Source organism: Oncorhynchus kisutch, linkage group LG22, assembly GCF_002021735.2.
Source record: "Oncorhynchus kisutch isolate 150728-3 linkage group LG22, Okis_V2, whole genome shotgun sequence".
NCBI lineage: Eukaryota > Metazoa > Chordata > Actinopteri > Salmoniformes > Salmonidae > Oncorhynchus > Oncorhynchus kisutch.
In genome coordinates, this window is record NC_034195.2 from 37,525,240 (window position 1) to 37,537,246 (window position 12,007).

Consider the following 12,007-nt stretch of genomic DNA (forward strand, 5'->3'; position numbering starts at 1 on the left):
ATGTCATATGTGTGCTATCTGAACAATGAACAATCTGAGCAATGGCATTGTTCATGAACAATGGCTTCTCTTTAATGTATTGTATCTGAACATAAGGAGATATGATATCATGCTATCGACAAGCAATCATATTGGGAAAGTCTGAAATATGACCCCATAGGTTCCACATGAGGTTATAGGAGTATTCCAATGTAGTTATGTTGTGAGAAATATTTCAGCAAGTGTAAACATCTGTGGTTCATAACTATGTTATGAGGTGAGCTTAGTTTGACTCCCCAAACTGAAATATTATGGGGCGGTTTCCAAATTAAGCCTGGACTTAAAAGCAATGTCAATGAATATTCTCCACTCAGCGTGCTTATGGGAAACCTGTCCAATGATTATAAACACAATTGAAGGACAATAACATGACTACGGTAAACAAAGTCTATCAGTCAAAATATGTTTAATGAGTGATTAAAACATGAATTGTCAATGCTAGGGATGTTGTCACATTGCTTTCTCCAAAATCTAGCAAATGTGACAAAATAAGTCCATTATCCCGTTGGGAGATCTTTTCTTTAAATAATGTCTCCAAGTTTCTTTGGCAACAGGTGGTCACATTCAAGTAGCCCATCACAAAAGCTCACTGAACACCTGAGCATAGCCTACACAACATTCCTTCACAACATCTCAAAGCAGTGTTAAGTCCGAAGTCAGAACATCGGAAATGGTAAAAGGGTCAGCTTCTGAAAAGGTTGCAGCATCTGAAATGGTTAAAGGAGTCACTAAGGTGAAATGTTTAGTTTTTCCTCTCCTCACCCTCATCCACCCATCCATCCATCCTTCCATCCGTCCGTCCGTCCACACATCCGTCCGTCCACACATCCGTCCATTCGTCCGTCCATCCGTCCATCCATCCGTCCGTCCATCCGTCCACCCATCCGTCCACCCATCCGTCCACCCATCCATCCATCCTTCCATCCGTCCGTCCGTCCGTCCACACATCCGTCCGTCCACACATCCGTCCATTCGTCCGTCCATCCGTCCATCCATCCGTCCGTCCATCCGTCCACCCATCCGTCCACCCATCCGTCCACCCATCCGTCCGTCCATCCATCTGTCCATCTGTCCATCCGTCCACCCATCCGTCCGTCCATCCATCCATCCATCCATCCATGCAGCCTCTGTGTACCATTTACTGTACGTCCCAGATCTCGCAGAGGAGGGGTGTGAACTTGTGGTCGCTCATGCGCCAGGAGGTGAGCATTTCAGCATGGTGGTGGTTGAGTGTCCGCAGCTCAGTCAGACGGCCCAGGAGACGGGCAAAGTGCTGGGGCTCCAGCGGGTGCTGCATTGCACAGAACCTCCTGAGCACCTCCAACATGGGCTCCTGCAGCCTCTCCACCGCCTGCTGGCCCTTCACGTACGGCCGGTCTGTAGAGGAGATGAAAGGGAAGTTCAATATTTTTCAACTAAGCAATAGATCGTTTCTCACCCTGAAAGTAGTTTATGGAGAAGGAGAAACTGTATTTCATGGTTCGGTTTACAAACTTGAAATAACTTTAGCCATTGCTAGCTAAGAAGGAGTGATAGGGGGCATTTGACACATTTAAAAAAAGACCAATCACCTTTCATTAAGGTCAAACCAAATAATCAAGTTGATTTTTGTTGATTTGACCATGACTTTTTAACTTGTGCCACATGCCCAGGTGGCAGCTCACCTGGTGACAGGATGGTAATGGCGGTGAGGAGGGCGTGTTCTTCCTGCATCATCTGGAGTTCCCCAATGCTTTTATAGAAGGTGAACATGGGTGTAATAAACTCCTCTGATATGCCTGGAAAACATGTGGAGGTGCATGATCAATATACAACCACTGGATGGCAGTGTTGTCCATAGATGCAGTATAGATCACAGGGGAATTGGTTCAAACATTGTTCAATATATATATACTGATATCTAGTATAATTTCCATAACGTCCTACTGTAATGAACCAAAATATGTGATATAGAATTAGGGGTAGTATACCATTTGAGGATACCATTGGACTTTTCCCAGATTTCCATTTTAAAAATCCTGAGAGCAGGACAACCCCCACCTCCACCACTACTACCACCAAAACCATTTTAGAAATCCACCCAATCCAGTCAGTCAAATCACAGAGCCATAATCCTTCAGAAATGCCAGGAGCGCACAAAGAGGGAGAGAGGGGCACAATAGAGCTCTGGATGTTTAGATAAAGAACAATAGCCTCTTTAGACATCTCTCTCTTTTCCCTCAGACTGGCCTTTAGCTTGAATGTCTCTCAACTAATCCATTCACTCAGGACCTGCACCAAGGGATGTAATGACGCAGACATAGCAGCCATCTCTACCACTCTATATTCAACTGTCCAACCAGGGGTATCAAAGTGACAGCTCAGATATGACTGCATATTACAGCAATACAGTAGGCTTTAGATATCAAGGCAGCCAGACTGCTGCACTCTTTCAAAAATATATGAAAGTGAGTTTCATAAATAAAGATGCGGAAATACATTTACTTAGGGATTACTATGAAGATTTCCTAACAACAACAAAAGGTCCAATCATCGATTCACAAATACAGGCTTCTCTATTAAAAGTAATTATTATAATATCCCAGTTAGCAAATTGGTTTCAGTGAGAAAACTGGTTTCAATGATGTCATTTCAACCAGCTTTGCCCACTGGGGTAATGTGTTGTCTTGTGTAATGTACACACAAATCAGAATATCAAAGCCAGATCCTCTCGTTTGATGTGTTATGACCAGCACAATTAATTGGATGTTTAGTGAATTATTCATGCCACCTTACACCACACTGCCATCCGATACCCAACACTACCAGCATTTATGGACGATAAATCATGTGCATAGTTCTAACTGATCCAGTCTAGCTAGCACCTGAAGACAGCCCTACCTGGCACATTGCCCATACACGCTCACAATGGAATGAAATGCTATCCGGTAGGCAGGGGTCCGTTTACACGGGTAACCCACACCTGGCCAAGGATCAACAGGTCAGTACACTGCTAGGCTACCAGTCTCCTCGTCAACTAGATCGTCAGATAAAGCAGTCCTATCCATTATTCACACCAGACCTGTGTCTCTGTGTGTGTGTGTGTGTGTGTGTGTGTGTGTGTGTGTGTGTGTGTGTGTGTGTGTGTGTGTGTGTGTGTGTGTGTGTGTGTGTGTGTGTGTGTGTGTGTGTGTGTGTGTGTGTGTGTGTGTGTGTGTGTGTGTGTGTGTGTGTGTGTGTGTGTGTGTGTGTGGTGGATGAAAGGCCAGATGCCTATCAAGGTCATGAATGTTTCATGCAAACCATGAATTGTGGTAAAAGTTTGTTTGACATGTTAAGGTGATGTTCATGTTGATGAAAGAGCTGAAGATGGTTTCGAGGATCATGATACTGATGATAATGATGATAACCTCCATTTAGTTGTAATAGCAGTAGTAGACTTGTGGATGGATATTGAAGTATTATTGTAGCATTTTCACTTGTATGCGCCAGTTTCCCAGTATGAACGCACCACTCTTGCGTATCCTGTCCTCCAACACCTCTGTGTGTCCATGGGGTAGCTTCCTGGTAAACACCTGTGCTGAGCGCAGGAACATGGCCTCCACTGCCGAGCCCTTCAACAGTGCGATCTGATCCTCATGGTCCAGGGCTGAGAAACCTGCACACATGCACCCACCCACACACAAATGCACACAGACACACACATACACAGACACACACACACAGTCAGGGGAGGCTATTGCAGGGAGGAAGGTAAGAATGGACCTCCTCTATGGTTTGTGAGAAATTAAAAATAATGAAATGTAAAAAATCCTCTTTGTAAATAAAACTATGCTAAATAAACTCACTCAGTAGATGCCTCAACAACAGAAAGAGATTAGTTAAGGAAGACCTTCCCATTTCAATGTAATATAACAGAGGTGTTTTGGTGATGAGTTACATTGCCTGAGACCTTCCTTGTCTTGCTAAGATTATTGAGTCCTTGGTAAATGTCCAACTTTGTTATTTGTTTATCTGAGAAATGTATTTTGAATGTAAACTATTCAGGGTTTAGGCCTGGGTACAGCACTATTACAGGAACCACTGTAGTGGTTGCTGTAATGACAGCCTACCCCGACCAAACCCGGGGTAGGCTGCCATATGGGACTCCCAATCACAGCCGGAAGTGATACAGCCTGGAATGGAACAAGGGACTGTAGTGACGCCTCTTGCACTGAGATGCAGTGCCTTAGACCGCTGCTCGGTTGTTAACGCTTTAGACACTAAAACGAAATGCTGCTTTGTTTGTGGACCTGTCAAAAGCTTTTGATACTGTTGATCATGCTATTTTATTGAATAAGTTGTCCTCGATAGTCCTGAGTTCTGACTCCTGTTCATGGTTTCATGATTATCTTAGTGAAAGAACTCAAGCCATCATGATTGATGGGGTTAAGTCTGAATTTCTTGATGTAAGTAAAGGTGTACCACAGGGGTTGATTTTGGGACCATTGGTCTATCTGTTAAAAATGGTAAACTTCATCTATCTGCGGCTGATACTATTTTGTACACTATTGCCCCGGCTGTTGATCTGGCTGTGTCAAAACTACAGTCAGATTTTATAGCTATGCAGGAATCCCTTGCTGATTGAAAACTTAATACGGACAAAAGGAACTACATGTTGTTTTTAAACTCCCGTAAGAATGTTTCAGCTGAACTACATTAGATGGTTCTCCAATTGAACGTGTTCCCGCATATAAATACTTAGGCAATTGGATTGATATGAATTTGACCTTTAAAAAACATATAGATGAGCTCGTTAAGATGCTACCATTTAAAGTTGGCTTTTTCTACAGAAACAGATCGTGCCTTTCTCTAAGCAGTAGGAAGCAGATTATTCAGTCAATCTTTTTATCTGTTCTTGATGATGATGATATTATTTGTCAAAGTGCAGCTGCTGCTACTCTTAAACCTTTGGATGCTATCTACCATAGTGACCTTCGTTTTGTTACAGTTGACAGTTTTGATACTCATCACTGCATCCTGTGTCAGAAGGTTGGCTGGACTTCGCTAAAGACCCGTAGTAGATCTCTACATTACTCCCTTTTCATTGACAAGGCCCTACTTCATAAACTTCTGTCTTATCTAACTTTGCTGTTAAAGTATAGACACCTGAGTTGCCTAACCCGTTCACAGGATTGGTTAACTCTTCAGGTTCCCAGGGTCTCCACCGAGCTAGGTAACTCTGCTTTTATTTAATGCACTGTATTGATGGAACAGCATTCTAAATACATTTCAACTTAATGTTGTGGTGCCGTTCAGGCAGTTTAAAGTATTGATTGGGGACTTATTTGTGGAGGAATGTAACTGTGTTTCTGGTTTCTGGTTTCTGATGTTTTATTTGTGCTTCCCATGACTGTGTTTTGGTATTTTAATGTGTATATGTATATATATTATATATATATATATGTATATTTTGTGTAAAATGTGTATTTTTGTGTTGTATTGTGCAGGGCACATTTGAAAAAGAGAACTAGGTCTCATATGTCTTCCCTGATCAAATAAAGGTAAGTTAAAAATAAGAAAAAATACAGTCTGGAATTACAATGATGACCGATGTCAACACCCGCTCGGTCCTATTACGTTAAGTCATACAAGCTATTTGTTGCTATGATGATGCCAAGGAGCCGATTAGACTATAAGTCTGGAGTACCGAGGTACAAAAGGCCAGAGGTTGACTGATAATCCATGTTGACTGATAATCCATGTTGACTGATAATCCATGTTGACTGATAATCCATGTTGACTGATAATCCATGGGAGTAATCTATTTATATCAACCTCTGTATGTATTGAAAATATTGGCATGATCATCGTAGCCTAATAGATGTCCAGACCTGGAATGTTTTTGGTAAACTCCACCAGCACTTGAACATGACTGGTGGCCATCTCTGTCAAAAGAAGGAAGTTCTCTTCTGCATTGAACTGCTCTTGTAGCTGGAGAAACAACAAGGGCACACAAACGGGAGATGATTACAGAATGTGTGTGGAGTGACACTGCTGGCTGATAAGGAGTTTTATGTCACTTCATCGACGACTTGAGGGAAAAAAACTGTCTGACTTCTACTTGGATAGAGAGCATGTGGTGTAAGTCATATCTATTCTGGGATATGTTACAAGGGTATCTTACTGTCTTCCATGAACTATGAATATGTCTGAGTTGTAAAGCAAACACTATGTCTTGGTGAAAAACATACCCCATTGGGCACATGCTGGTTAAATCAACGTTGTTTCCACATCATTTCACTGATATTACGTTGAATCAACATGGAATAGACATTGGATTGACATCTGTGCCCAGCGGGACAGAATTTGCTAGAATTGTAGGAGATATCACGTACCAGTTTTTTGGCCATGTCTTGAGGAATTTGATGTTTCTGATAAGCTTCTACAATGAAGCTCAAGAGAGCCTGCTGCTCTTGACTGAGTTCAAGATTCTCCTGAAATAAAACCATTAGCTCTCCGTTTTGAATCTCTTCGGTGTAACACTGGGGCTATTTATGGGTCATACTTTGTAAAGTGGCAGTCTTAGCTGTGAGTAACACAATCCCTTGGTGGCAAGGACTTTAGACATGTTTAAATATTCATGGTTTACTTAAACACTGGGCTTTTGGGGATCACAGACAACTGCAGCTGAGGCACCTTTTTTCCCCCACATGTTCATGTAATTCCCATATGCAGTAATCAGTAATCAATCATTTATATTTAGATAACAAGAAGTAGACAATCAAAGAAAAACATGAATAATAACTTATTTTTTCTTACAATTTAAGGTACTCCTAAAGAGTAACAGGGGGAGAGTTTACCTTTGACAGTTTGGTGGTGGAGGTGACCTGTTTGGTGTCTCCGTTGTCTCCCCCCTCTGTCTCGTCCCCGGTGGACTGTCCTGGTGAGACCTTGGGGTTTTTCCTCAGCCTTTTAGATTTACACTGGATCTCTGTCAGCAGACCTGTGGGCGTTGATGACGGGTTCAAACACAAAGTGCTGAAAGAGAATTTCACCCTTACTTCTTCAATAATTATTATCTTTGTGAATGCACTGTAACCACTGTAGTTTGATATTTTATTCAAGTGTCTCCATAGTATAGCTATGGGTTTGAGAAGGTTACTGAGAATGTTTTGAACAATGATTTTCACCTAAGGTAAGCGGTTAGCACAGATGTAAAGTTCAGATAATTAGGGAATTATTTTCGATGACTGGGGATTTCTCCTTTATTACTAATTCTATCAGTGTGATATTATTATAAATGACACAACCCCTGTATTTAATGTAGGGAGTATGTCAATGTTACTCCTTTCAGCAAAGTTCTGACAAACCAGGGAAAAATCTATGATCAGTGTTTCCTTTGAATGAAGACCTTCAGAATTGGCTCTTTTAACATTGAGACCAAAGGAGACTGCGAGATCAGGCCATGATAGCCATCCAGGCCTGCCTAACAAAAAGCTTTGGGAGTCATCGGAGGGAGCACTGTAGCGCCAACAGACAGGGCTGTTGAATGCCTGCTCCCTGCAATATTCATCCCAACTTCCTACAACATTTATGAGCAACATGAGCCCAACTCCTTCCTCCTGCTCTCCTGACTCCCCCTACCTATCTCTCCCTCCCTCTCTCCCTCCCTCTCTCTCCCTCCCTCCCTCCTATCCTTCAACCTTTCAACCCGGGCGCCAAAGATGTGGATATCAATTAAGGCAGCCCCCCGCACCTCTCTGATTCAGAGGGGTTGGGTTAAATGCAGAAGACACATTTCAGTTGAAGAGATTCAGTTGTACAACTGACTAGGTATCCCCCTTTCCCTTTCCACAGTCTTTCCTTTAAGAGCAACAATGGTGAGACCTTTCAATTGTGAGAGGTATGATACACTTTCCCTTGGTGGGATTCAAAGCAGTCGTGTCAGAATCCACAAAGACAGTTCTCTGTCAGATCTGAGACTGCCTCCAGTGCATTGAAAGAACAGTATGATACTATCACACAGTCTTATGAAGAGATAGTCAGGGGGTCAGGCTCACAGCTAGACACGTCCATCAGAGCAAGACACATGTCAATCACAGCTAGACATGTCAATCAGAATCAAATACTGAGAGTGAGATAACTCTGTTTTAATCATGTTGATCCTAAACTGATAAAATGTAAATGGATATATGAATGGTAAAATGCAATAATATTGATGAAATCCAAGATAATTACAAATAATTACAAACAATTAGTAGACTGCAAATTGACTGCAAGAAGCCCAAAGAGATATAATATTTGACAAAAACATAATAATTTCAAACCTTAAATTTGCATATAGGATCACATATATCTCTCTATATTCTCTATAGGATCAGTGTCCCACCCGTGGGACAGTTGAGCTAACGTGCGCTAATGTGACATATATCTCTCTATATCTCTTAATTATGTGTGGGAATACTTTGGAACAGGTTCCCAAAATTATAATCACTTGGAGCTGATTTGCTGGTGTTTTTACAGTCTTTTATGTCCAATCCAATTCTTAGTAAATTCGGCCCGCGGTCTGCCAGTTGGGGAACCATGCTCTAGCGGGAAAGAGCAGGTGCACTTATTCTTAAAGGAGGTGCCCTTAGATATGTTCGTGCTTCAGTTGAATTAAAACAAAGGGTTTGAACATGAATTTTTGTACGCGCAGGTAATACCGTATAGTATGTGCATCAAGTAACGAGTACCATGAGTTAATAAAATCTACAATATAGTCTCTCAAGTAATAAATGCAGATAGTAGTATATCAAAGAGAGGGTGTTATCACCAAATTCATTTCCTGATGCTAGCAAGATATTCTGTTGCACTTAAGAAATCGCAATATGGTACACTCTTAAATCATTTTCTATCTACAACTTCAGTGAGTTATTCGGCTGTCCCCATAGGAGAACCTTTGAAGAGCACTTTTTGGTTCCAGGTAGAAGCCTTTTGGGTTCCATATCAAACCCTTTCCACAGAGGGTTCTACATAGAACCCCAAAAGGGTTCTACCTGGAACCAAAAAGGGTTATCCTATGGGGACAGCCGAAGAACCCTTCTGTTACCTTTTTTCCTAAGAGTGTAGGATATCCATGTATCTGCAACTCAGTGGCATGTATTCACAGATGCCAAGGGAAGCCCGGCTTTTAAATAATAATTTAACTTCCGTCTCTCTCTGTCTCTGTGTTTTTATAATTTTCCGTCAATTTGCAAGTAGCTGAATCCTACCGGAGAAATAATCTGAGCGAGGGAAACAGTGCCCCTCTATTTCAGTATGTGTAGCCCATGATGCTGTCTGCACCAAAACAGTATGATATGTTGCAGCTGGAGCATTTGATTGATTGATGCCAGCAAGCATTTGGCCTCACTTGATAATTTTTAATAAAATAATTAGCCAATCAGCGTTAAGCTCACTCACTACCCAGTTCCAAACTGCCTCTGGAAGCAATGTCAGCACAAGAACTGTTCATCGGGAGCTTCATGAAAAAGGTTTCCATGGCCGAGCAGCCGCACACATGCCAAAGATCACCATGCACAATGCCAAGCATCAGCCGGTGTGGTGTAAAGCTCGCCACAGTTGGACTCCGGAGTAGTGGAAATGGTTCTCTGGAGTGATTAATCACGCTTCACCATCTGGCAGTCAGACGGATGGATCTGGGTTTGGCGCATGCAAAGAGAACGCTATCTGCACCAATGCATAGTGCCAACTGTAAAGTTTGGTGGAATAATGGCCTGGGGCTGTTTTTTATGGTTCGGACTAGGCCCCTTTGTTCCAGTGAAGGTAAATCTTAATGCTACAGCATACAATGACATTCTAGACGATTCTGTGCTTCCAACTTTGTGGCAACAGTTTGGGGAAGGCCCTTTCCTGTTTTAGCATGACAATGCCCTCGTGCACAAAGCAAGGTCCATACAGAAATGGTTTGTCAAGATCAAAGGAAGAACTTGACTGGCCTGCACAGAGCCCTGACCTCAACCCCATCGAACACCTTGGGTTGAATTGGAACGCCGACTGCGAGCCAGGCCTAATCACCCCACATCAGTGCTAGACCTCAATAATGCTCTTGTGGCTCAATGGAAGCAAGTCCCCACAGCAATGTTCCAACATCTAGTCTGGGACTGTTAAATCAGCAAAGAGGGTGCCAACTACATATAAATGCCCATGATTTTGGAATGAGATGTTCGACAAGCAGGTGACCACATACTTTTGGTCATGTAGTGTAGCTAGCTAACTTAGCTGGTTCATTGTTGCCCATGTGAGGATCTTAGGCTAGCAAGAATTTTAGCTGGGTAGCCTATGACAACAAAAACTAAAAGTATACTGTATGACAGAGTCATAGACCGTTTTGCCAACATGAAAGAGAGGAGGGTGGCATTGGTGTTCATCTAGTCTATAAGTGTTTTACTTGCACGCCCACGCACACAGAAATCAGTACCATTGACAGCCACATGATATTTAGCAGCATTGATTGGACTAAATCGTTTTTGGTATCTTTAAGTTTGTTTTCAGTGTATTAATCTAAGCATATATAGCCTTGTTGATTTGATGATATTTAAATGTCTGTCATGCCTACTCCCGCTCCCCCTCTCCAGCGCTCGAAGTCGCCAGTCTACTAACCACTTGCTTCCCATCATTACGCACACCTGCTCCCCATCATTGCACACACCTGGACTTCATTAACTTCCTTTTATTTAGCCCTCAGTAGCCTCAGTCATCAGGCAGTATTGGTTTGTTTTCATTCACAGTCTGTATACTTCTCATGTTTTGTTTATCGGCATTCTTCATTATTATACTCACCTTCTGCACCTGCTTCCTGACTCCCAGCATTTACGTGACAATGTCTAAGAAGAAAAGGTGCTGAAATAGGCAGTGCTCCTGTTCTCTTTGTGCTGACTTGCGGTAACTCCTTGTTTCTAATTCAGTAGTTGTTTAATAAACTGTCGAAAACATTAACTTGCATGAAATATTTGCTTTGTGGACTTCACCATACAGATGTTGCTCTCCGGTTCTGTGATGAAACAAACGTATGTGTAGTTTAATTTATTCTGCCACTGTCACGCCCTGACCTTAGAGAACCTTTTTATGTCTCTATTTGGTTTGGTCAGGGTGTGATTTGGGAGGACATTCTATGTTCTTTATTTCTAGGTTTTGTGTTTCTATGTTTTGGTCGGGTATGGTTCTCAATCAGGGACAGCTGTCTATCGTTGTCTCTGATTGGGAATCATACTTAGGCAGCCTGTTTTGCCACCTTAGGTTGTCGGATGTTGTTTTTTGTTAGCTCTGCGTAGCCTACGGAACGTGACATTCGTTGTTCTTTTGTTGTTTTGTTTGGTGTTCGGATTTAATAAAGAATCATGAACACATACCACGCTGCACCTTGGTCCACTTCTTCTGACGAGCGTTACAGCCACTGTGTGACTTGTCTTTTTGTTGTCATGGCCTTAATATATCATGGTGGCGTATGAATGAATGGGTTATAGAGCAAACAACGCAATTATCACAACAGGTTGTAATATGGATTTTTTTTACTGGCTTGTCTTGGCTTCCTCAGTGATTTTACCCACACTCTGCTACTGCTGCATCTACATGGATTCTGGAGTAAAGACCATCAAGAGTGAATAAGCATGTTATTGACTTTCTTGTCAAATGTACTGTACCTTTTTCATGAATGGATGGTTTATGGTTTGTTTTGACTATTAGTCCCTTTCCTTATTCATTATACCAGTTCTTCACAGTCTGTCCATTAAGACTGGCATCATGGGAACAGTATTAAGGAGAACAGCTGTTGGCAGGGGCTGATACTCACACTCTGCCAGCATGCCCATCTCTTTGCACTTCCGGAGACGACACTCCTGGCACTTCCTCCGCATGTACATGTCCATCTCACAGGTCCCTCCATTCTTGCACTTGTACACAGCTTTCTTGGTCATGCTCCGTCTGAAGAAGCCTGAAGGCAGTGATCAACACAATTACCCATAGT

At 42.3% G+C, this 12,007-nt stretch overlaps 1 protein-coding gene across 5 annotated transcripts in view; it reads right to left on the reverse strand.

Moving 5' to 3' along the window:
• Positions 1 to 428: 428 nt before the first annotated feature.
• Positions 429 to 12,007, reverse strand: part of nr1h4 (nuclear receptor subfamily 1, group H, member 4) — a 35,737-nt gene continuing 24,158 nt past the window's right edge. For 3 of the 5 annotated variants that reach the window (XM_020456864.2, XM_020456871.2, XM_020456870.2), the window contains 7 exons: positions 11,834 to 11,974; positions 6,861 to 7,003; positions 6,396 to 6,494; positions 5,892 to 5,991; positions 3,530 to 3,676; positions 1,704 to 1,817; positions 429 to 1,416 (listed from right to left, as the gene is read on the reverse strand). In XM_020456864.2, coding sequence (XP_020312453.1) covers positions 1,178 to 1,416; positions 1,704 to 1,817; positions 3,530 to 3,676; positions 5,892 to 5,991; positions 6,396 to 6,494; positions 6,861 to 7,003; positions 11,834 to 11,974 — 983 coding nt within the window. In that variant the 3' untranslated portion in view covers positions 429 to 1,177. The remainder of the gene's footprint in view (positions 1,417 to 1,703; positions 1,818 to 3,529; positions 3,677 to 5,891; positions 5,992 to 6,395; positions 6,495 to 6,860; positions 7,004 to 11,833; positions 11,975 to 12,007) is intronic. The other 2 variants (XM_020456866.2, XM_020456869.2) reach the window with 2 other exon arrangements.